Source organism: Papio anubis, chromosome 1 (genome assembly GCF_008728515.1).
Source record: "Papio anubis isolate 15944 chromosome 1, Panubis1.0, whole genome shotgun sequence".
Taxonomy (NCBI): Eukaryota; Metazoa; Chordata; class Mammalia; order Primates; family Cercopithecidae; genus Papio; species Papio anubis.
Genome location: NC_044976.1, coordinates 136,001,674 through 136,026,201, shown reverse-complemented (window position 1 = coordinate 136,026,201; position 24,528 = coordinate 136,001,674). Strand labels below are relative to the sequence as shown.

The window sequence follows — 24,528 nt, the reverse complement described above, 5'->3', positions numbered from 1 at the left end:
TCACTTGAGCTCAGGAGTTTGAGACCAGCCTAGGCAACATGGTGTGAAACCCCATCTCTACCAAAAATGCAAAAATTAGCCAGACGTGGTGGCATGTGCTTGTAGTCCGAGCTATGCAGGAGGCTGAGGTGGGAGGATTGCTTGAGCCCAGGAGGAGGAAGTCGCAGTGAACTGTGATTATGCCACTGTACTTCAGCCTGGGTGACAGAGTGAGACTTTGTCTCAAAAAAAAAAAAAAAAAATTCACCTTCAGCAGCACACTCCAGCAGAGGGTGACTCTCTTCTCAACCAACACTGTTGTAACAATACCCACCCAGCCCACCTAGGGTCCCTGCCCAGACCCCCCTCTCTTTACTCCTCACCTTGGCCAAACTCTCCCCACCCTGAAGACCCAGGGCCACCCTCCTCTAATCCCACCAACTCTGAAATCCACCCCAACACCGCTGTCCACTCCTCCCTGCTACCCTAAGCCACCCTCCCCACATTCCCCACCCAAGCCTAGTCTCCAGCTCCAAGCAGTCCAAGGGTGTTTACTCCATCAGAGCCATCTGCCCCCTTCATTCAGATGGTCTCTGCTACATGTTAGGAGACAGCATCAAGAGGCACTGGCCAGCCCATGGCATTTGTGAAAAGAAGAGGCACTTTAACCCCAATAAATCTCAGCCAGCTAACGTTGAGTCTGCATAAGGAAGAACAATGACATGTTTCAAATTGGAGGCATCCTTGTAAACAAGGAGATCTACGTTAAAGAAAGGCCACCTGCTGAAGGCACGCTCTGAGAATCAGCTTTTGATTTTTTTTTTTTTTTTTTTTTTTTTGAGACAGCGTCTCGCTGTTGTTGCCCAGGCTGGAGTGCAGTGGCACGATCTTGGCTCATTGCAACTCCGCCTCCCAGGTTCAAGAAATTCTCCTGCCTCAGCCTCCAGAGTAGCTGGGATTACAGGCATGTGCCACCACACTCAGGTAATTTTTTGTATTTTTAGTAGAGACAGGGGTTCACCATGTTAGCCAGGTTGGTCTCGAACTCCTGACCTCAGGCGACCTACTCGCCTTAGCCTCCCAAAGTGCTGGGATTACAGGCATTAGCCACCATACCCAGCCCAGCTTCTGATTCTTTAAAAACCCCAGGGATGCCAGAGGGGAACAGGAGGTGACACTTGGGAATTGCAGCTGCTCTATTCTAGTCCGTACTCTCCATTCGCATTTCTCAACCCCTTGAGATGACCCTTCCCAAGGGCCTTAAAGACATGACAGGCAGAGAGCTCTGCAATCATGGTAATAATCACAGGCGTAGCTATGTGAGTATTTTGGCCTTATCCAATCTCCAAAATCCTCTGAGGCAGGAATTATGATCTCCATTTCCGGAGCAGAAAGGGGAGGTGCACAGAAGCTATGTAACATGCCCAAGTCACAGAGCTGGTAAGCAGCAGAGTAGGGATTTAAACCCAGCTACATCTGACTTCTCATCTAAGTTTCCCAGAAGGCCCTGGGCGGGGGATTTAAACACATAACTGAGGCAGTAGGACACGACTCGTGAGGGCTCTCACCAGGAAGCAGCTGACGTCTATGAGCAGGACAGTGGGGATGCCACCAAAGGTGACTCCCTGGAGCACGGTGCTGTTTTTGGCCGAGTTGTAGCAATAGGAGTCATTGGGCTGGTCCCCGAGGCCCAGCTGCTCCCTGATGGACACAGCCTTGGACTGCCACAGCTCCAGGAATGGGGAGTCCGCCATCGTGCCTGTCTTCCCTGGAGCACAGGACAACAGAACGAGGCAGACAGATGTTCAGCGCTCAAATTTCTTGCAGGTTCCCACCAGTGCTGGCAGAACCAAAGGTGGGCATTTCCCCAGGGACTGGTTGGGCACAGGGAGCCAGCAGCAAGGAGTCCAAGAGAGCCAGACATTGGACCTCTGAGTGCCTGGTGGTGTCCACAGAGAATGGCTCCATTATGGGACAATCTCGGGGGATCAGATGGTCAGAGTGGATGGCTCATCCAGGACACAGTGGACAGATCCCCAGAGGGGGTGACATGGAGTAAGGGAGGGACAGAGTTGGTACAGCTGCTGGCTTAAGAAGTCCTAAAGCTCCTCTAGCCTCCAGGACTCATGTTGGGAAAGTCACTCCTGCAGAAGCCACTGGCAGATCTGCAGTACAGGCAGGGGAGAGGGAGAAAGGCACACAAAGGCAAGAAGAGGAAAACACAGGGATAAACAGGGAAGAAGGGAACATCCAAGTATTCATGATGGTCCATCCATGAACCACAGACAACACCTCACTCCCACTGCTCACAGAATGTCAGAGCTGGGACCTCAGAGATGGGTCCATCTGTTATACTTGGAAACCAAGCCTCAGAGGTTTAATAACTTGCCCCAAGGTTAAGGTTAAGGAGCTGGTCAGGGCAGAATTGAATCCCAAACCCAGTGTCTTGACTCTCAGATGCCAGTTCTCTTTTTACTTTGCCACAGAGGAGAAAGCAAAGGGGGTGGTCTAGGGTAGGGAGGGGGAGGGAGTCAGGAGTTCCAAGGCCTTCTCAGGGACCTCTGGGTCCCCCAGCTCCGCCCTTTCACACATACATACCCCTCCTGGGTACCATCAGTCTAACTGCAAGGCCCAGCATTTCCAAAGCAAACACTGCTCCAGGCTGGGTTGTTGACCTTTCCTTCCTGAGGCTCCTGGTGCCCCTGGTGAAGCTAATAGAAATCTCCAGTGTCTGTCCCCTGACACCTGAGGCCCAGGAGTTAGTGTCCAAGTTCTCACACTGTGGCTGAAGGGCCAGAACACATGTTCAACCTGGACTTGCTTAAGATCCCATCTGCCCAAATCTGGTAAATCTAGAATTCCCAGGGGATTTCTGCTAAGTCTGGTGCTTCTAGCTGTTATAGGGACAAAGATCTTGAGAACAAGAAGAAAAGATATAGAGAATCCAAACAGATGTTTGGATACCAGTAGTGCTGGTGGGGTATGTTGGGTAACCCCTAGGCCTGCAGTGCTGGGGACAATCACACATGGACACCTACACACACACACACACACATGACAGGAAGTACAGGAAGGGTGAATAAGTGGAAAGTCCAAGAGCATGGGAGCATCCCCCAGAGAGCCAAGTCACTTTCTCAACCTTCTAAGAGACTTGGCAATGGCTGGAGGTAGTGGGGGTTGTGATGCCAGAGTCATGGGGCTGCTGGCTCTGAACACAGTCACAAGAGTGACCTCTGGAACACAGATGTTCTTGGCTTCCCTTTAAACCCTACCCAGTGGTACCACCCAATGGAACACCCCAGCCCAACACTTTGAGGCCACCACCTACCCCTCCTTCTTCCTGTCCCCACACTTACCAGACGCTAGGGGAAGGAAGGACTGTGGATGGACCCGTTGGGGAGGTCCTCAGTTGGAGCTGTCTCTGGCAAAGGCAAAAGCAGCCCCGGTACCTCCCAAGCTGCGAAGGGCCAGGCCTCAGAACTAACACTCATTTCCTGCAGGGCTTTCCTGACCAGCAAGTCCTGGGGTACCAGCCTGTAGACTTTCCTGAAGGATCACAGACACCCAGCATCACATGGGAGCCACCCTTTTCCAGCATAGGGGTCTGGATGGAAACCCTCCAGCACACACCCGTGTATGCATGCTGCCCATACGGAGCTTTACGTTCTGCCCAGTGGGCTCCCTCCTGCCTGGATCTCTCCCCAAACTCCCAGAATTGGTTCTCCATCCGTCAGTGCTCCTCTGTGCGACTCTACTCCTCCTTCCTCAGCCAGCACCACCTGCGGACCCAGCCTCTCTCCTCTTCACCAATAACTCAAGGACCTGCTGGGGCTAGGGGAGCAGCCCTCTCCCACAGAAGCCCTGGAAGCTGTGGGCTCACGGTAGGACCCCAAGCAAAGGACTTCACCTGGGCCCCAAGGGCTAGTGCTACTGGGGAAGCTCCCCAAGGTTCCCCAAGAGCTAGAATTAGGAAAAAGGAACACAGCAGCATGAACAAGGAAGGCTTGAGAAGTGAAGTGGAAAGAAAAAACATCCCATAAAATGCTCACAGAGGGAGCATTGTCCCTGGAAAGGGGAGGGTGCTGTGGTGGTGCTGGGAGTGGCAAACCCTCGCCAGGACTGCAGAGAAGGAGAGAGGCCTCCACGAAGGGAAATACCTGTGGCTTCTCTTCCCCCTCCAGCCCCAGTTATGCCTCTAAGTCACTTGTCTCTTGCCAAATAGGCTTCCCCGGGTGGTTTGACAAAGTCTGATAAGAACTCAGGGAGGTGGCTAGCAAATACTATGAGCCTGAGATGGAGGTAAGTTCAGGTGGCCAGTCATGTCTGCCCTCTCCGATGAGCACCCAGGTTAGGGCACAGCTCTGGGGATCCACAGTCTCTCTCAGACCCTTCAGCTCAGTCCCAGCCTGTGCCTGCCCATTAGACAGGTAAAGTCCAGATCCCACTGAAACAGCTCCATCCCTCTGGCTCTCAACAGGACAGCTCCTCTGCATCTTCACAAACAGGCACGTTGTGCACGGGCAGCTGAGAACACAGACACCATGAAGCAGTGCTGCCAGACTGAGGAGAAGGCAGGGGGAGGGGAGCACCTAGCTGGCAGCTGGTATGGAGGAGGCCAAACCAGCAGCTAGGCACTGTGGCTGCAGTGGCACCGCCTGGCTGAGAACCCCAGGCAATATTCAGTCATCCTAGATGTATGTGAATGCCTAGCACTTATCTGTGCCTTCCAGAAATTCTCCATTCATCCCCTTATTCCCACTCAATATGCTGAGGGTAGGAAAGCCAAGAATTACTGCTGAGGCCCAAGAGCCAGAGTGGGCAGCAAGTGACTTCACGCTCCCAACCCAAAGTTCAACCCATGTGCATGCAAGCATCTGATTGTGGCCAGTGGGAGATGGCTAAATCCAACAGCTGTCTGAACTTGCCAAAGTAAACCACCTATGCTAACCCACTGCCCAGTCTCCATTGGCAGCAAAGACTGGCCTGGTGACCAACTTGACAAGCTCTAGAAATGCGAGCACAATGTTGCAGGAAGTATATGGATATTGTTGGTTCTTGCAAGAAGGGCCGTACAAATTCAGGGTAATTGTATCATCACCAAATCTTTCAATCCTGTGATGACCATAGCAAAACTACAAGCTGCTCCAGCCTTCTGCCTCAGGAGCTAACTCTGGTCTTTCAGATGCAGAATAAGGTTGCAGAGTAAAGTACAAACTTCTCCTTATGGCAACACCAGACAGGACCCAGTAACCCGGACAACTGTTTACCTCTACCCTGGAGCACAAACGAAATGACACAGCCCCTGGCTGAAACGAGAGGCAGTGTGGCTCAGGGATTATGTGAGCAGACTCTGGAGTTAGGGTCTCAGCACCACGCAGTTCAGACAAGCAGCCTAACCACTCCGTGCCTTGGCTTCCATGGCCCGGAAATGCGAGTGATCACTTTCTCTCACGGGGCTGTTGGGAGGCACAGACCCCAAACAACACCTGTAAAGCACTTAGCCCAGGACCGGCCCTAGCAAGCAATTAGAAGCTGTTTGCCTTTATTTTAAGTCACCCCTCCAGCTAATGGGAAACACAAGGGCAGGACCCCACCTGATGTCTTCTCTGTTAGAGCCCAATGAACAGCTAGGAGAGACCTTTGCCCCCATACTAAACAAAGGAAGGGGGTGTGTGAAGGGAAAAGGAGCCTCGGCTTCCGTTCATATCCCCCTGAAGGCACAGCAGACTTGAGGATGACCTGACAGGTGTGGGGCGGGGAGGGGTCAGGGGGTCCACCACGCTGTCCACCCCTGCCCTTGAAGAGGACACCACCTGCCTGGGGCTGAATGACCAAGGCCCCTCCAGGGCCTCAGGCAGCTATTCTTATCAGGTGCTGGAACCTTTGCGGATTTGGTTTCTTAGCAGAGCTCGCCTCACCTGTCCCGCCCCCGCCCTTCCCCCCAAGTTCCCGAGTCCCCAGCCTCCGTCCTCAGGACTCCGCCAAGGCTGCAGGAAGTGGTCACCCAGGGACAGCCCGAGGGTGGCCTCTGCCTTCCTGGCGTCAGGAGACTCGGACGCCGGGCCCTTTCCCAGCCCGGCCTCGTCTAGGGTCGGAGGAGCCCAGAGCTGCGCTCCTAGTTAGGTGAGAGGTCGGATTCCGCCGACAAATCCCAAAGAGAGGGATGGGGAAAGAGGTACCAGTCCTGAAAGCGAAAAGCCGGAGCGTCGGAGAGGGAAGTCCTGAAAAGCCGCCAGGAAGTCCCGAGGAACGCAGGGCTGGAATGGGGGCGCGGCCACCCCTGCCCTGACCCTCTCCTCCCACCCAATCCGGCGTCGTCAACCCCTGCTTGGGGTCGGGGGCTTCGGTGTCTGCGGAGGCTGGGAGCCGTCCCGGAACCGGACACTTGGGGAGCACCCCGACGTGTACCCGGCCCCGCACGTCCCGAGAAAGGTGGAGGGTGCATTCCCCCCTTCACGTCCCCTGTCCCCTGTACCTGCGGCGGCGGCGTCGTCTCTGGCGGGACCCAGCCGGGCGGGGCGTGTTCCGACCACTTAAAAGTTACAAAGTGAAACTCGGGCGCCTCCTGCACATGCGCAGAGCTGCGTCCACAGCTTGCCCAATTTGGAGCCTTCGCCCGCGCCGGCGCGAGCCTGGACGCAGCCGACTGCGCCTTCCGCGGTGGCCCTCGGCGGTCCTCTGCCCTGGCCTGGCCTCCCGATCGTCGCTTAGCCCCGCAGGTCCTCCCGGAGGTCTGCAAGCCCCGGACCGGCCAGCTCAAGTCCAGAGGCCGAGAAGGGATCCGTTGGGGTGCACCCTCTTCCGTCCCCCTGCACGCCTGGACGCCTCCGGGAGACCTGGGCCAAGCACAGGGTGGTCGCAGCGCAGGGAGAGCATCTGCAAACGTTGGTCCCTGTGGTGCTTTGAATTTCCCCGAAGAGCTCTTAGACCCGCCCCGGGAGGGTGGAGGTGGCGGGGTGGTAGCATGGAGAGCTCAACAGGATTCAGCCTGCACCTCGGCTCCGGGCAGTCGGGGACCGCGCGGAGCGCCCTGCGAGAGGCCGCGGCTCCCCCGCCGCTGTAGAAGGCCGGACCGTGAAAGCCCGGAGGGTCTTCGTTCGGGCAAAAATGTGGGGGCGGGTCGCAGCATTTCCATCGCTCCCTAGGGCCAAGTCCATTACTGCCAGAGCCAGGGCCGCCAAGGGCACCTACTCCAGCCCAGCTCCGAGAGCGCGGCATGCCTCCCGGTCCGGAGCCAGATGTTTCCAGGAAGCCGGTGGCCTCTACAACTGGACCGCAAGCTCGCAAGAGCAGGGCCGGCCCGCCGCGCCAGGGACTGCTGGGCGCTGCGCAGGAAGCGAGGCTGGGTTCGGGGAGGACAGCGCGCCCTGGGAATCAAGGAGCAAAGCAGCCCATCCGCAGGCCCCTGTTTCCCTATCTGTGAAACGAGTGGTTGGACCAAAGCTTCCTCTCAGGTCCTTTCTAGCACCAAACCTCTCTGAGTTCTGAGCAGTCCTCACCCCACGTGCACGGCTTTGCGGGTTCTCCGACCTCTTCCATTTCTGAGCTTTCATCTTTTTCTGTAACGGTATAAAAACATCCTTCTTACGGCCGGGCGCCGTGGCTCATGACTGTAATACCAGCACTTTGGGAGGCCGAGGCGGGCGGATCACCTGAGGTCGGGAGTTTGAGACCAGCCTGACCAGCGTGGAGAAACCCCGTCTCTACTAAAAATACAAAATTAGCCAGGCGTGGTGGCACATGCCTGTAATCCCAGCTACTAGGGAGGATGAGGCAGGAGAATCGCTTGAACCTGGGAGGCGGAGGTACAGTGACCCGAGATCGCGCCATTGAACTCCAGCCTGGGCAACAAGAGTGAAACTCCGTCTCCAAAAAAAAAAAAAAAAAAAAAAAATTCCTCATTACCTCCTTGTCCCTGATTCTAGCGCCAGTCTGTGGCTGTTCAGGGGTCGGGTGGGGAGGGTCTTTTCCTGCCTCTCTCAGTTCTTTTCTGTCCCATCTGGCTTCCCCTTCTCTCCCCAAACCTCTATCCACTAGTTATTTCCCAGGGTTTTTCCTCTGTGCCCACCTCCACCCAGTATCATCTCTGCCCTTGTCCCTCCAAAGCTGGGCCTGGCCATCCCCTCCCCACTCTCTTACCTCCACATCTGACCATCTGCAGAGTCCTGGGTGTGGCCCCTGGACTCCTCGTTGGCTCCTGAGACTGTCCCTGTCCAATCTTCTTTCCACTCCCCACTCCCGCACCTGCCTGTCCTCCTCCCTTCCCTGCCTCAATGAATGGTGCCCCCACATGTCTGGTCTGTGGGGGCACCATTCATTGGGGCAGGGTCCAGGCAAGTGCAAGGTTCCGGTCTTGGTAATTAGAATGCTGGAGCCACTGACAAAGATTTCAGAGAAAGAAAGGATTTCTAAATTTGTTCTTGAGTAGGTTAAGGTTATTTCAAAATCAAGAGAAGGCCTTGATGGATCGGAATGTGAGTTGAGATAGGCACAACCTTTGTTATGTCAGTTGTGTGAAGTGTTTGTAAAATCTGTTTTATTTTTAAATTTTTAATTAATTAATTAATTAACTTATTGAGACAGAGTCTCGCTCTGTCGCTCAGGCTGTAGTGCAGTGGTGTGATCTCGGCTCACTGCAACCTCTACTTCCTGGCTTCAAGTGATTCTCCTGCCTCAGCCTCCTGAGTAGCTGGGATTACAGGCATGTGCCACCACACCCGGCTAATTTTGTACTTTTAGTAGAGACGGGGTTTCTCCATGTTGGTCAGGCTGGTCTCAAACTCTCAACCTCAGGTGATCCTCAGGATTACAAACGTGAGCCACCGCGCCCAGTTGCACAGCTCTTATAGCTATAAATTCCAGATCCTCTGGAGCTTTATTTTCTTCTCTAAATATAGATGATTATTTTGATCACAGGTTTTATTATGATGCAAGTAGGATTGAAATAAAGCCCAATCACTATGCCCAGGAAAGTCAAAGTGTCAAGAACAGAAAGATTTCTGTATCAATTCTGAGAGGACAGGCACCACAGATACTAGAATCAGAATGCATTTTACTTTTATTTTATTTTATTTTATTTTTGAGACAGAATCTTGCTCTGTTGCCCAGGCTGGAGTACAGTGGTGTGATCTCAGCTCACTGCAACTTCCGCCTCCTGGGTTTAAGTGATTCTCATGCCTCAACTTCCCGAGCAGCTGGAATTACAAGCGCACACCACCATGCCCAGCTAATTTTTGTATTTTTAATAGAAACGCAGTCTCGCCATGTTGGCCAGGCTGGTCTTGAACTCCTGGCCTCAAGTGATCCGCCCACCTCGGCCTCCCAAAGTGCTGCGATTACAGGAGTGAGCCATGGTGCTGGCCCTGAAAGCATTTTAATCCTAGTTTCCTGTATTACTTAACCAAGATCTTTACCAAATCTTGGCCAACTCAAGCTCTTTCCTTAGTTTACGATTAGGTTGACCTAATCTCTGTAGAACTTTCTGCTCCTTCCTCAATTTGCAGAGCTTTGATTAAAATGGAAAATTACAGCCCGGCGCAGTAGGTCATGCCTGTAATCCCAGCACTTTGGGAGGCTGAGGCTGCCGAATGACTTGAGGTCAGGAGTTCCAGACAAGTGTGGGCAACATGGCAAAACCCCATCTCTACTAAAAATACAAAAAATTAGCCTGGCATGGTGGCACATGCCTGTAATCCCAGTTATTCAAGATGCTGAGGAATGAGAATCGCTTGAACCTGGAAGGCGGAGGCTGCAGTGAGTTGAGATTCGGCCACTGCACTCCAGCCTGGGTGACAGAGCAAGACTCCGTCTCAAAAATAATTAATTAAAATAAAATAGAAAATTACAAAATTACAGAATAAAATGTGTTTTATTCATGTTTTACAAAGTCTTTATTATCTGAATTGGGGTTGCACAACCCACACTTAACCCCAAGTCTTAGGTCCATAGTGGTGGAGGAGTTTAGCCCAGATCCAGTGACAGGACAAGTAAACAATGACACATTGGGGTTTCTGCCCTCAGGTTACAGTATCTCCACATGTAAGTGCTTAGAATATAGTGCAGCGAATAATAAGAATAGAGAAAACTGAGCAAGGGCTCCCCAGTGGCCAAGGACTCTCATTCCTGAGAAGCACAAACTAGGTGAGGTAACTTGTCAAGGGAAGCAAATTCAGGGCTCACTAGAGAGCACAGAGCATTTGTCCATCAGCAATTCAGTCATCACCAGCTCTCCTGGTACCCTAGAACACTTCAGAAACACACACAAGTCAAGTCCCTCGGTGGCTACACCAGGCGCCTACGGCTGGAGTCCCCTTGGCACGAGTGCCCCATCCGAGGCACAGCTGCACTTCTGCACCCTCATGTTGGGCAGGCTGACCACCTGGGGCCTGGTCCTGCCTCCCTCCTTGATGCTGACGATCATGGGCAGCGAGGCAGTCTCCGAGGCGATGCACTGTCGTGGCCCCAGAAACGGCCACTTGAAGGCCAGGGCCTCCGGGGGCTGCTGGCAGGTGCCCACACACTCATAAGCCAGGAAGCCCGGGGGCTCCAGCACCCAGTTATCGGCCCACTTCATCCCCTGCAGGTCAATGTACATCTCCTGGCGGCAGCAACGGGTGCCCTCGGTCACTGGTGCTTCAGGGTCACAGTCGCCCTGAGCTCTGTGTGGGCAAAGAGAGCAGGGTCAGCAGTCAGCTGGGAAGGCTGAGGTCAGAGGGCATCTGGGATGGAGATTTATGATCCATCTCTCAACTTCAAAAAGCTGGATGTTTGTGATATAGGATAGACAGCTACAAATAACTTGAAAATTAATAACTGATATTTACTGAAGACCTCCTAAGAGTCAGAGGAAGAATTGTATACGCTGTCTCATTCATTCCCAAAGCACTCTGAAAAGTTGTCCATTTCAAAACAAATCTAATTGCCTCTCTGTCTCTTTATTCGGCTCACCAGTTTAACCCTCAGCACCTACCCGTAGTCTCCGAGGTCCAGGGTGTGCAGCTCCAGCTGGGGCTCCCCAAGCCCGGCCGGCGCCCCCTGCGAGGCAAAGCGGACCAGCTTGTGGGCGCCGGACGCCAGTGGGCCCGGATGCTCCCTCTGCACCGACACCTGTAGCAGCAGCGGCTGCCGGGGCCGGCTCAGCTGCTGCCAGAAGTTCACGGCCTCGGTCACGTCGAAGACCTTCCAGCCGCTCTCGTGGACGGACACCAGCCTGAGACACGACACAGAGACCCAGCGCCGCGTGAGGGCGGGGACTGGGACTGGCCCGGAGGACCCCGCTCCGCCCCCCGCGTCCCCGCCCCCAAACCAGGCCGAGCAGCCCCCTCCCCCTGCCCTGCGCGCCCGCGCGACCCCCACCTGGAGTCGATGAGAGAAGTGCGGTTGGAGCCGTCGTCGCGGACGCGAAGCCACTCGACGGTCACCCGGGCCCGGGCGCTGCGCGGGGACAGCCGCCCGTGCCTGTGCAGCGTGGCCTTGGGGACCGGCTCCTGGAAGAGCCGCAGTACGGCCTGCACCAGCTCGCTGTTGGGCGGCAGCCGCTGCTCCATGCCGAACACCAGCAGGTGGGTGCTGGCCTCCGACGCCAGGAACCTGCCGGCCACCTCTGGGGACAAGAGCAGGGTCAGCAGGGCCTCCCTGGACTCCGGGGAAACTCTGAGGATGGCAGGGACAATGAGCTGGCAGCCAGGCCAAGGAGACACCGGCCCCTGTTCTATCTCTGGGGCAAACCCAGTTTAAAAATCTCCCTTGGATTTGGGCCTTGTTTAGTAATCATCTCAATCCAGCATGCAGGGGCGCCTGTGGGACCCTGGGCTAGCAAGTTTGCCTCAACTGAGATGCTGGGAGCAGAATCCTCACCCAGGTGCCTGGCCTTGGGTCTAGCTCTGCGCACTGAGGAGCTAGGGAGGTGAGAGGCTGCACCCCTGACAGCCAGGTATAACCCAGGTAGTCTACTTAAGTGCAGTATTTTCCAGTTACCCAAACGCGCTTCTATTTACAATGACTCATTTTGATGTTCACAATGCTGGAAGGCGGGCAAGACATAGTTATACCCCAGTTCCACATAAGGGAATGGTTGTGAGATGATTTTAAAGCAATATGCTCCAAGTAGAGCTCAGACCAGAGTGGCAGTATGAAAACAGACCCCGGGAGTCCTGACTGTGTCCACCACTGCATGCTGAGGCCCCGCCATCCTCACAGGCCCAGCCCTACCTCACTGCCCTTTAGACTGTGGCCCTCACCCAGCCTCCCACAGACCTCTGCAAGGCCAGGAGCTTTTGACGCCACCGGAGTGGACACATCTGACCTGCCCCATGGGACCAGGGGCAGCAGGGAGGGAGGGCCTCACCTCGGAAGCTCTGGCTGAACCTCTTGCCGCGGGAGCGGTCCCTGTGGCTGCGCTGCAGCAGGGTCACGTATTGGGCCCTCACGTGGGCGGGGATGACCAGCTCCTCCATGTCGGCCCTGTCCAGTACCGGAGCCTCGCTGAGCTGCAGCTGCTGCAGCAGGCTGCCCAGGAGCTGCTCCCCAGTCAGGGCCGTCCCGGGGCCGGCCAGGGGCAGCACCCAGAGTGCCCAGCAGAGCCACAGGGGTCGCATGGCACTGCCTGGAAGGAGCGGTGGGCAGAATGGGAATGTCCCTCGAGATGGCTGAAGGAGGGTCTTAGGCAGCTGGATGTGCTGAGAGCCAAGCCTGGGCAGCTTTATAGCCTGGGGTGGAGGGAGGAGGCAAGGAGTGGAGAGGGAAGGAGGGAGGGAGGTCACACCCCTGGGACCTCCTGGGAGCTCACAGCCAGACAGGTCCCAGAGCTGGGAGGAGGGGCTGTCTAGATAGGACAAGTCTGTCTGGGCTGTGAACAGCTGGCTACGGCTGTCTGTACAATGGTCGTGAACCCCTAATGTGGGTTGAGGCCTGACCAGTTAAATTAAAAAGCTCATTTCCTAGAGTAGACATGGGGCTCTCATTCTCTGAAAAGGCTCAGTTCCCCCAGTTGCTGGTAAGTGGACCTAGAGGCTTGTTCCTTGCTGCCACCAACCAATCGACAGGAACGAGAATGACTTGGGCAATGTAAGGGCCAATCTGGCCTGCAGGGATGAGCATCTGGGCCCCTGCTCAGAGGGTCCTGGGGCCTCATGAGATCCTGAGCTGGTGGTCCCCAGTTGTGAAACCAGACTTCCCACTGTTCTGGGGATACCTTCCTAGGCAAGGGAGCCTGGGAGCATTTAGTACCAATGGGGTTTTGTCCAATAAGGAAGGAGCCTCATCCTCTCCCTCATCCCTGCTGTTCACAGAATTAAAGTTTAGAGTTGAAAGGAATATCCAGGCTACCTTCTCCCCCAGTTTTTTTTTCCTTTTGAGGCAGAGTTTCATTCTTGTTGCCCAGGCTGGAGTGCAATGGCTGAGTCTCAGCTCATGGCAACCTCTCCCAATTTTTGAGCTGAAAAAAAACTGAGGCTCAGAGATGTGTCAACTTCCTGAAGCTCACAAAGTTAATGATCAATGTCCATCTAAAGTCAGGTCTTGCAATTCACAAAGTTCTTGGCACACTCAAATTATTTACAGCCTAGTTTTGACCTATGCCCTAAAGGGAGTCAGGTGGTCTCAATCCAGGTGATCAGGTCTAGGCTGGGGCAGGGGGACAATCCCCCAAGACAGAGGACCTCTATCCTGAATGTGGATTTGTGATCTGGTTAAAGAGTTTTGCTGGGGAAATAAAACAATTGGGTGATCAGCCAGGGGTAGGGCTACCAGATAAAATACAAGACACTATTTGGGAGATAATTATACTAAAAAATTATTCATTGTCTACCTGACATTCAAATTTCACCAGAGTCCTATATTTTAATTTCTTTTATCTTTTTTCTTTTTTTGAGACGGAGTCTCGCTCTGTCGCCCAGGTTGGAGTGCAGTACGACTCTCGCCACCTGCAAGCTCCTCGGGCCTTCCAGGTTTATCATTTATTCTTCCTGCCTCAGCCTCCCGAGTAGCTGACTACAGGCGCTCGCCACCGCCTCGCTAGTTTTATAGAGCCGGGATTTCACCATGTTAGCCAGGATGGTCTCAATCTGATGACCTCGTGATCCGCCCGTCTCGGCCTCCCAAAGTGCTCGGATTATAGGCTTGAGCCACCTCACCCTTATTTGTCACATCTGGCAACGCTAGCCAGAGGTCAGAAAAAGAAAGCGAATGTGGATTGGGAGACTGTTTACAATGGTCTGAAGTGTTGCCAGGAGGGAGGGCAGCCCCACCCTTTGTCATGCAGAAGAAGGAGCCTGGCTTCCCCAACCATCCCCACCTGGGTCTGCCCAGATTGGGCTTGAGATGGTAAACTGGCCCCAGAACCAGATCTTCTATGGGAGGAGAGCGGGGCAAGGGAATAAGTGATCCCTACCCTGACTCAGAGCACATTTGGACCTGGCCCTGGGCCCAGAACTAAGGGCACTGGAGGGCAGTGGGCTGGCCATGCTGGGGAGAGGGGGAGGGGGCCCAGGTAGGAAGGTAGATGAGGAGTGGGGCCCTGTGCCCTTGACCACGCTCCTGCCCCTGGTGGTCCAGGATGTGACCCCAACCAGAGGCCAGGTTGCCAAGTAAGGGCCGTGGGAAAACGTAGGGGTCAGAGGTCATCCTGGGGCCTCCATGGATGGGGACGAGCTGGACTCAGGCCTGGGCTCTGAGGTCAGCGAAGCTAACAGTCCAGGAGTGGAGTGGTTTCTAAGTCAGAGCCCAGCATCTGGGGTCTCCAGGGTGGCTTTTGCCCCCTTCCTGGGAAGGGGCAGATACTTCTGAGAGTGCTCAGGAAATGCCCCAAGGCCAGTCCAGGTGTCCTGGGCTGCCCCAACCCACACCATCAACCTCCCTGACCCCAGGCCTGGGGGCCCATGTGGCTCCTTGGTGGTTCCAGGCACCCCCTGTGTGGGCCCTTCCTGTTCTCCCAGAGTAGCTCAGACTCTGGCCTCATGGGGGGCCTTCCCTGGGGCTCCGTCTGGGCTGAGGAGGGTGGGAAACAAACCAGGAATAAGGACCCATTTTAGTTCATCCAGTGCCTTTGTATGGTGGGCACATCTTGCCAGACACCAACAACTCAAGCATGGCCTGGCAAGGACCTTCTGTCTCTTGGTGATGTTTGTTCAGTGTTCCAAGCTATGGACCCTGGGAATAGCCAACCTGGATGTTTAATTCCGTTTAACTATGAAGAACATCAGGCCCCTGGCCCGTTACTTGGAACACAGTCTGTACAAGGAACAGAGGTCCATTGTTTTGAGGTAGGTGGAAGCTGCTAAGTAGAGGTTGCTAGATGGAAGTTGCAATGTGAAGGTTTTGGGCTGGGCGTGGTGGCTCACGCCTATAATCCCACCACTTTGGGAGGCCAAGGTGGGCAGATTACTTGAGGTCAAGAATTCGAGCCCAGCCTGGCCAACATAGCAAAACCTTGACTCTACTAAAAGTACAAAAATTACCTGGGCTTGGTGGAGGACACCTGTAGTCCCAGCTACTCGGGAGGCTGAGACAGGGGATGCGCTTGAACCTGGGAGGCAGAGGTTGCAGTGAGCTGAGATTGCACCACTGCACTCCAGCCTGGGTAACAGAGTGAGACTCTGTCTCAAAAAAACCCAACCAACCAACCAAACAAAAGTTGCAATGTAAAGATTTCTACATAACTTGCATGCTTTTCACAAATAGCAGCGGTTGCTCCTGTCTAACTGCCTCTCCTGGACTTCCCCCTGTGTGTAAGTCCCTTGAATAAAGCTCATGTCTCGCCTGCTGTCTCTGGGTCTTTTCTTTGGTCTCTCCAAGGTGGTACCCTCCCAGCTTGCCTGCTTGGGGTTCCAGCATGATACCCTTCTTGGCAAGAGCGAGTTCAAACCTTGCTATGTCACTCACATTTACTAGCTGTGTGGCCTCTGGCAGGTTTTCTTTTACTTTTTCAAATTAATTTTTTTAATTATTCTTTTTGAGAGGGAGTTCAGGCTGGAGTGCAATGGTGTGATCCTGGTTCACTGCAACCTCCGCCACCTGGGTTCAAGCAATTCTCCTGCCTCAGCCTCCTGAGTAGCTGGGATTACAGGCGCCTGCCACCATGCCTGACTAATTTTTTTGTATTTTTAGTAGAGACTGGGGTTTCACCGTGTTGGCCAGTCTGGTCCCAAACTCCTGGCCTCAAGTGATCTGCCCCCCTCGGCCTCCCAAAGTTCTGGGATTGCAAGCATGAGCCACCGCACCTGGCCATATTTTTTAATTTTTTTTCTGAGACGAGGGTCTCACTATGTTGGCCAGGTTGGTCTTGAACTCTTGGCCTCAAACCATTCTCCTGCCTTGGCTTCCCAAAGTGCTAGGATTACAAGTGTGAGCTACCACACCCAGCCACTGGCAGGTTTTCCACATTCTTCAATACGTTTCCACCTATAAAATGGGAATAATGTATTTTTCTTGCAGTGTTTGTGTTAATCAAGATGTCTACAGAGTGCCTAGCACAGCCTCCTGGTACACACTAGGTGCTCAATAAATAGTAGGAGTCTCTCTTAATTTTTTAAATGTTTAAATTTTTTAAATTGTGGTTAGCATTGTTTCTTTTTTTCCTTTTTCTCTTTTTTTTTTTTTTTTTTTGGTTCCTTTTTCTTTTTTGTCCTCTGGTGTTGAAACTGAATTGTTTTGTTTTTGTTTGTAATTAATACAAATAGCACAACTTTCAAAAGATAGGAAAGGGAATATGGAAGAATGTCAGTCTCTTTTTGTTCCTCATCTGCACATTTCTATTTTATCTTTATTTATTTATTTTTTGAGACAGGGTCTCACTTTGTTGTCCAGCCTGGAGTGCAGTGGTGCCATCTCAGCTCACTGCAGCCTCAACCTTCTGGGCTCAAGGGATCCTCCCGCCTCAGTCTCCTGAGTAACTGGAACCACCGATGTGCACCACCACACCCAGCTGAATTATTATTATTAATATTATTTTTGTTGTTGTTGTTATTTTGAGATAGAGTCTCACTGTGTTGCCTAGGCTGGAGTGCAGTGGCAGGATCTCAGCTCACTGCAACCTCCACCTCCTGGGTTTAAGAGATTCTCCTCCTCTGGGGTTCAAGAGATTCTGCTGTCTTAGCCTCCCAAGTAGCTGGGATTACAGGCACCCACTACCACGCCTGGCTAATTTTTGTATTTTTAGTAGAAATGGGGTTTCACCATGTTGGCCAGGCTGGTCTCGAACTCCTAACCTCAGGTGATCTGCCCATCTCAGCCCCGCAAAGTGCTGGGATTACAGACATGAACCACCGTGCCCAGACAACATTTTTTATACTTCATAGAGAGGAAGTCTTGCTGTGTTGCCCAGACTGGCCTCGAACTCCTGGGCACAAGTAATTCTCCTGTCTCAACCTCTGGAGAAACTGGGAACATAGGTGTGTGCCATCATGCTCAGCTTATATTTCTGCTTTTGAGAACTGTTTGTTCATATCTTGTGTCAATTTTCTGTTGAGTTGTTTTTTCTTACTGATTTGTAGACACTCTTTATATATCAGGGACATTAGCCTTTTCTCTGTTATATGCATTGCAAATATTTCTCCCATGTATAATTTGTGTTTTATACTTTGTTTATGCTGTTTTTTAGTCATACTCTAATGTTTTTATTGAATTATTTTAAATTCACAGATTAGGAAGCATTGGCATTTTCTCATCTAAGAACACAGTTTGCCTTTCCTCATTGTTTGTCTTATGTCTTGTATATAACTTGTTAAAACATCTTATATATAATTTGTTAAATCATCTCCTGGGTAGTTTGCTTTTAATTTGTATTGAAGATGGGATTTTTTTTTTATACCATCACACTGCTTAAGTGTTGTTTGTGTCATTAAAGACTTGATTTCTTTTTCTTTTTTTTTTTTTTTCTTGAGACAGAGTCACTCTGTCACCCAGGCTGGAGTGTAGTGGCACGATCTCTGCTCACTGCCACCTCCACCTCCTAGGTTCAAGTGATTCTCCTGCCTCAGCCTCTGAGTAGCTGGGATTACAGGCACACACCACCACACCTGGCTGTTTTTTATTTTTAGTAGAGTCAGGGTTTCATGGTCTTGAACTCCTGACCTCAAGTGATCCACCAGCCTAGGCCTCCCAAAGTGCTGGGATTACAGGCATGAGTCATTGTGCCCAGCCTGAAGATTTGAGGCTATGGTACCAATTGGTACATAGAAGTCTTCTTCAAATTTCTTACAAACAATAAGACATTCCAGTAAACTGAGTTCAAAATTGGTACACAGAAGACTTTACTGGAACTTCTTATTGTTTGTAATAGTTCTTAGTTGATTTCTTGCATTTTCTAGGTACAAAATCTTAATATTTGCTACTAATAATTTAATTCCTCTTTTTCAAAGTTTATTCCTCTGGGTTTTTTTTTTTCTATATCTAACTCCATTAGTTAGTAGCTTTTCTAGAACAATATTCAATAAAAGTGAGGATAGTGGATAGCATTGTTTTATTCCTGGTTTTAATAGGACTCCTTTACTATTTACCCATTGAGTATGAGCTTTATGGTTGAGCTAAATACATTTTATCATGGTAAGGAAGAATCCATAATAGAAGTTTTTAAAAATCAAGAACGGGCTGGGTGCGGTGGCTCACGCCTGTAATCCCACCACTTTGGGAGGCTGAGGCAGGCAGATCACGGGGTCAAGAGTTCGAGACCAGCCTGACCAACATAGTGAAACCCCGTCTCTACTAAAAATACAAAAATTAGCTGGGCATAGTGGCATGCTCCTGTAATCCCAGCTATTTGGGAGGCTGGGGCAGGAGAATTGCTTGAACCCAGGAGGCAGAGGTTGCAGTGAGCCGAGATCACACCACTGCATTCCAGCCTGGGTGACAAAAAAAAAAAAAATTGAGAACAGGCCGGGCATGGTGGATCACGCCTTAAATTCCAGCACTTTGAGGGTCCAAGGCAGAAGGATTGCTCGAAGCCAAGAGTTCAAGACCAGCCTGGGCAACATAACAAGACCTCCATCTCTACAAAAAATTTTTAAAATTAGTCAGGTGTGGTGGTATGCACCTGGCTACTCAGGAGGCTAAGACAGGAGGATCACTTGAACTCAGGAGTTTAAGGCTGCAGTTAGCTATGATTGTGCCACGGCACTCCAAACCTGGGTGACAGAGTGAGACCCTGTTTTTAAATAATAAAAATAATAATAATGGATGTTGAGTAAAACCAATTTGATGAATATCTGGAGCAGTGAGAACTCTCAAATATCACTGGTGAGAGCGTAAAGTGCTACACCACATAGAGAACTCGGCAGTATTTACTACAGTTCAAGATACCACGTAAACTTAAGACCCAGTGGCCAGGCACCACGGCTCATGCCTATAATCCCAACACTTTGGGATGCTGAGGTATAAGGATGGTTTGAGGCCAGGAGTTCAAGACCAGCCTCAGCAACATAGCAAGACCTCATGTCTACTATAAAAAAAATCAGCCTGGTGTGGTAGAACATACCTGTTAGTACTCCCAGCTACTCGGGAGGCTGAGGTGGGAGGATTGCTTGAGCCCAGGAGTTCTAGGCTACAGTGAGCCGTGATTGCACCACTGCAATATAGCAGCCTGGGCAACAGAGCAAGACCCTGTCTCTTAAAAACAAAAAGGGGCCAGGCACAGTGGCTCACACCTCTAATCCCAGCACTTTGGGAGGCTGAGGCAGGCGAATCACCTGAGGTCAGGAGTTCATGACCAGCATGGCCAACATGGTGAAAGCCCATCTCTATTAAAATTACAAAAATTAGCTGGCCTGGCAGCGGGCGCCTGTAATCCCAGCTACTCAGGAGGCTGAGGCAAAAGAATCGCTTGAACCCCGGGGGGGCGGCACAGAGGTTGCAGTGAGCCGAGATCATGCCACTGCACTTCCAGCCTGAGCAAGAGAGTGAGACTCCATTTCAAAAAAGAAAGAAAGAAAGAAGAAAGGCACAGTCATTTCATTCAGTTGGAAATGCATGCATAAGATTGATGATACAGCAGCATTGTTTATAAGAGTCCAAACTGAAGCAACTCACCAAAAATATCCATCAACACTGTAAAGCACAAATAAAATGTAGTGTAGTCTTATGGAATAATTTGTGGCAAAGAAAATGAACCAAAACTGTCTACAACATTGGCAAATGTCACAAACAGAACATTGAACAGAAGCCAGACATGAAAGATGAATATGATTCCATTTATTTAAAATTCAAAACCATGCAGAAGTAGAGTGTGTAGAGATGGATTTGTTTGCTTTCGTGGGAAGGAAAAAAAGTCATTTGCTAATTAATAGTGATAATTCTACTCCTCGTTTCTAATATTTACACCTCTGATTTTCTTCTACAGTTACTCATTTTGATTATTTGCAGTCATTGTATACAAACTTTTCAGGAAATACCCTCAGGCATGCAGAGAGCTGGAGGTGGAAATTATAAGAGGACCTATGTCCCCTTTATTTAGGGACCTATCCCACCAACACTCTGCCCTCCTAGCCCCAGGGCCTCAATGGGACGTCTGTCTCCTGCCTGAGCAACCACAGTCCAGCCCAGCGTTTCACCACCACCCAGCAGCAACAGAAGCAAGTTGTCCCCTGGCAGATGAAGTGGGTGCCACTGGCTTCCTGATCTCCCTAGATCCAGGCCTGCCTGTGTGTGGGGAGCTGCCCCCATCTGCTCAGGCTCATGCAGTGGGGCTTGGTTTGTTTTTCTCTTTGTGGCTTAAGTAATACCTCAGCTCTGCCTATCAGTGAACCACTTCCTGCTAGACGGTGTTTTGATTCCACCACATCTCTGTGGCAGCATCAACGTGCACACTACCTTGTGCCAGAGTAAAAGTGATTTCATGATTGACGGCTGCTCCTGCCACTCTCTCCACAGCTGGACACTTTGGCCTTGACTTTCCCTCCTTCCACACCTCCTGAAAGCTGCTGCTTCCCAGTGGCTCCGTCCAAAAACATCTCCTTTCCCTTTTCAAAGAAAAGACTTTCCAGGATTGATAAATGACAAAGAAGGCCAGGTGCAGTTTCTCACACCTGTAACCCCAGCACTTTGAAAGGCCAAAGTGAGCAGATCACCTGAGGTCAGGAGTTCGAGACCAGCATGGGCAACATGGTAAAACCCTGTCTCTACTAAAAATACAAAAAATCAGCCAGGTGTGAGGGCAGGTGCCTGTAATTCCAGCTTACTTGGGAGGCTGAGGCACGAGAATTGCTTGAACCCGGGAGGCAGAGATTGCAATGAGCCAAGATCGCATCACTACACTCCAACCTGGGCAATAGAGGGAGACCTTGTCTCAAAAAAAAAAAAAAAAGTTCACAAAGGGAAACACTTACATAAACCAGTCCCTGTCCTCAAATCTTGCCTTGAAGAAGGAACTTCTAGAAGCCTTTAATCTCCATAAACTCCTCTTCCGGCTTCCTTTTCTCTTCAATTACTTAAGCAAATATTTGTTGATGATTTTACCGCTTTTCAGTATCCTGAATGAACCTGAGGAGACAGGGGCAACCTCAACAACAGGAAGTACAGGTGCATTGCAGGGACCTGGGACAGGCAGGCACTCCTCAAAGGCGAGCTCCGGAACCCGCAGGTGCCCGAGCTGCCCTTGCAGTGGTTCCGCAGTCACCTTCAGGAAGCCTGGTTTCTCCCCTCACGTCACTTCTCTCTCCTTTTCTCCTTCACTGTCCGCCATGCCCTGGGAGGAAGGCATTGTTGACATTTCATAAAGGAGGCCCAGAGCATCTAAGATCCTTGCCCAAGGTTGCAGATTGTTAACGAGAGCACTATGGGGGGCAGGGGAGGAGCAATCCTAGCTGGGTGACCTTGGACGAATTCATCATCTGCCAGTGCCTCAGCTTCCTTATCTATGAGATGGGGGCATCAATTCTATCTATGCCCCGAGCACGTAGTGAGGATTACCTGCGTGCCAGCCAACCACACGGAGCCATCTTGGGCAACAAGGTCCAGCCATCATCAGCTGTTGGGACCTGGCTGCGAAGCATCCTCCCTCGCCCTCTTTCGGAATCCAGCCTCTTCCGGCTTCACCAACTGACTTGTGGACGGCCTATCAGAGGGAGGGTCAGCGACTTGTCCAGGGCCACACAGCTGGTGAGTGGCACACTGGAGACTGAACTTAGAACTCACTCTTGCCAGGAAGGGGCTGGATGACCTGAAACATGGGTCTTTATTCCTGCCTCGTTCCCCACTGTCCTCCATGGGAGTCTCAGCTACTTAAGGACAACAGTGAGGGCCCACACAGGGCATGTCTGGAAACCACATGGGCCCCCAGGCCTGGGGTCAGGGAGGTTGATGGTGTGGGTTGGAGCAGCCCAAGACACCTGGACTGGCCTTTGGCATTTCCTGAGCACTCTCAGTAGTGTCTGCCCCTGCCCAGGGAGGGGACAAAAGCCACCCTGGAGACCCCAGATACTAGGCTCTGACTTAGAAGCCACTCCACTCCTGGACTCATAGCTTTGCTGACCTCAGAGCCCAGGCCTGAGTCCAGCTCGCCCCACCCATGGAGGCCCCAGGATGACCTCTGACCCCCGTGTTTTCCCATGGCCCTCACCTGGCAACCTGGCCTCTGGTTGGGGTCACATCCTGGCCTATCGGGGCAGGATGCTGCCCGAGGGCACAAGGTCCCACTCCTCATCTGCCTCCTCCCTGCATCATGTCCTCAAGTTCAGTCCCAGGGCTGGGCCCTCCGTCAGGATGGTGAGCTTCCTCTCGCTCTCCCATTCCCCGCCCCCTCCTGCCCTCCAGGACAGCAGATCTGGCTTCAGGATGACTTCACAATTCCTGGCCTTTTGGGCCCTATCACACCCTGCAGACCAGCCAGATCTCCCACCCCCACCGACCCACAGGCCTAGGAGGCCAGGCTCCTTCCTCTGCATGACAAAGGACGGGGCTGCCCTCCCTCCTGAAGAGGCAACAGTCCATTGTAAACAGTCTCCCAATCCACATTCGCCTTTTTCTGGCTGATTGCCCAATTATTTTATTTCCCCAGCAAAATTCTTGAACCCATTGGAAATCTACATTCAGGAAAGAGGTCTGAGTTTGCAGAGGGATAATAGGTCTGAGGGCTTTGCCCTCAGTCCGCCCCTACTGATCCCCCTTGCCCTGGCCCACACCCAGTCAGTACTGCGAATTAATTAATAGTGTCTCACTCTCTCTCCAACCCCTGGCCAGAAGGTTCCCAGGGTGTGAACTGCGTGTTGCAAACAGCCAGAGGTCATAGAAAGAGCCTGCTTCTCTCTTCTCCTCTATACCAAGTGCCATTTTACATGCCAGCCATTCACAGCTGTTTCCCAGGCTCCCACCGCAAGCCTGGCCTCTCCATTGGGCACCAGAACCATCTACCCGAATGCCCTTCCACTGACACCTGTTCTCATCTCAGTACACCCAGCCAGGCCTCCAGACCTGGGGCTCATTCTGTTGTTTTTTGTTTCTGTTTTTGTTTTGTTTTTGAGACAGAGTTTTGCTCTTGTTGCCCAGGCTAGAGTGCAATGGCGTGATCTCAGCTCACTGCAACCACCATCTCCCAAGTTCAAGCAATTCTCCTGCCTTAGCCTCTCAAGCAACTGGGATTACAGGCATGTGCCACCACACCTGGCTAATTTTATATTTTTAGTGGAGGTGGGGTTTCACCATGTTGGTCTGGCTGGTCTCAAACTCCTGACTTCAGGTGATCTATCCACCTCGGCCTCCCAAACTGTTGAGATTACAGGCATGAGCCACCGCACCCGGCCCTGGGGCTTATTGTTGTTGCTATTATTATTATTATTATTATTATTATTATTATTATTATTTGAGACGGAGTTTTGCTCTGTTGCCCAGGCTGGAGTGCAATGGTGAGATATCGGCTCACTGCAACCTCCACCTCCCAGGTTCAAGCGATTCTCCTGCCTCCGCCTCCTGAGTAGCTGGGATTACAGGCTCATGCCACAACACCCGGCTAATTTTTGTATTTTTAGTAGAGACAGGGTTTCACCATGTTGGCCAGGCTGGTCTCGGACTCCTGACCTCAGGTGATCTGCCCACCTCGGCCTCCCAGAGTGCTGGGACTATAGGCATGAGCCACTGTGCCCGGCCAGGGCACATTCTTAATTCCTTCCTATCCCACATCCCTCAGAGTCAGTCCCCAGCAGGTGTCTTGGTCTCACTTCCAAAACACATTTTATATCCATTTGTGACTCTCCATCACCGCCAGGGCAACTGCAACTGCCTCCTCCTGCTCCCATTCTCCATCCTCAGATTCAACAGTGGTCTGTGACAAACTTTAATCAGAAAACATATTCCGTTAATCAAAACTCTCCAAAAATTAACTCAAAATGGATCATACACCTATGTATAAAACACAAAACTATAAAACTCCAAAAAGAAAACATAGTAGAAAACATAGATCATCTTGAGTTTGGCAATGACATTTTTTGACCCATGAAAGGAATAATTGATATAAAGTTAGACTTCATTAAAATTAACCTCTGCTCTGCAAAAGACACTGTCATTCCCTCAGTCATACCTTTCAAGAAGAAAAAGAAAAAGACACTGTCAAGAGAATGAGAAAAGTCA

At 51.7% G+C, this 24,528-nt stretch overlaps 2 protein-coding genes across 13 annotated transcripts in view; both read right to left on the bottom strand.

The window, feature by feature from the left end:
* TMEM63A (transmembrane protein 63A) overlaps positions 1-6,569 on the bottom strand; it is a 35,770-nt gene extending 29,201 nt beyond the window's left edge. For 8 of the 12 annotated variants that reach the window (XR_001895310.3, XR_002517273.2, XR_002517274.2 and 5 more), the window contains exon 1: positions 1,548-5,726. Coding sequence is in view for 9 of the 12 variants with exons in the window: in XM_017949117.3 (XP_017804606.2) it covers positions 1,548-1,733 (186 nt within the window). In the remaining 3 variants the exon portion in view is untranslated. Of the gene's footprint in view, positions 1-1,547; positions 5,727-6,454 lie in introns of those variants that run through there. The other 4 variants (XM_021926694.2, XM_003893042.5, XM_021926696.2 and 1 more) reach the window with 3 other exon arrangements.
* A 3,263-nt stretch (positions 6,570-9,832) lies between these two features.
* Positions 9,833-13,070, bottom strand: LOC101011710 (left-right determination factor 1). The gene is made up of 4 exons (XM_021926680.2): positions 12,326-13,070; positions 11,335-11,581; positions 10,949-11,188; positions 9,833-10,637 (listed from the first exon to the last, which is right to left on the bottom strand). The coding sequence occupies exons 1-4, from the start codon at positions 12,573-12,575 to the stop codon at positions 10,274-10,276; spliced, it is 1,101 nt and encodes a 366-aa protein (XP_021782372.1). The 5' UTR covers positions 12,576-13,070; the 3' UTR covers positions 9,833-10,273.
* Between the last annotated feature and the right edge of the window lie 11,458 nt (positions 13,071-24,528).

Bases quoted from the DNA above. Each gene is read 5' to 3' on its own strand.
- LOC101011710 (XM_021926680.2), bottom strand. From the start codon at position 12,575: ATGCGACCCCTGTGGCTCTGCTGGGCACTCTGGGTGCTGCCCCTGGCC. The intron at 11,582-12,325 runs GTGAGGCCCTCC...TCTTGTCCCCAG, and splicing joins GTTCAGCCAGAGCTTCCGAG to AGGTGGCCGGCAGGTTCCTG. The intron at 11,189-11,334 runs GTGGGGGTCGCG...GTCGTGTCTCAG, and splicing joins ACTTCTCTCATCGACTCCAG to GCTGGTGTCCGTCCACGAGA.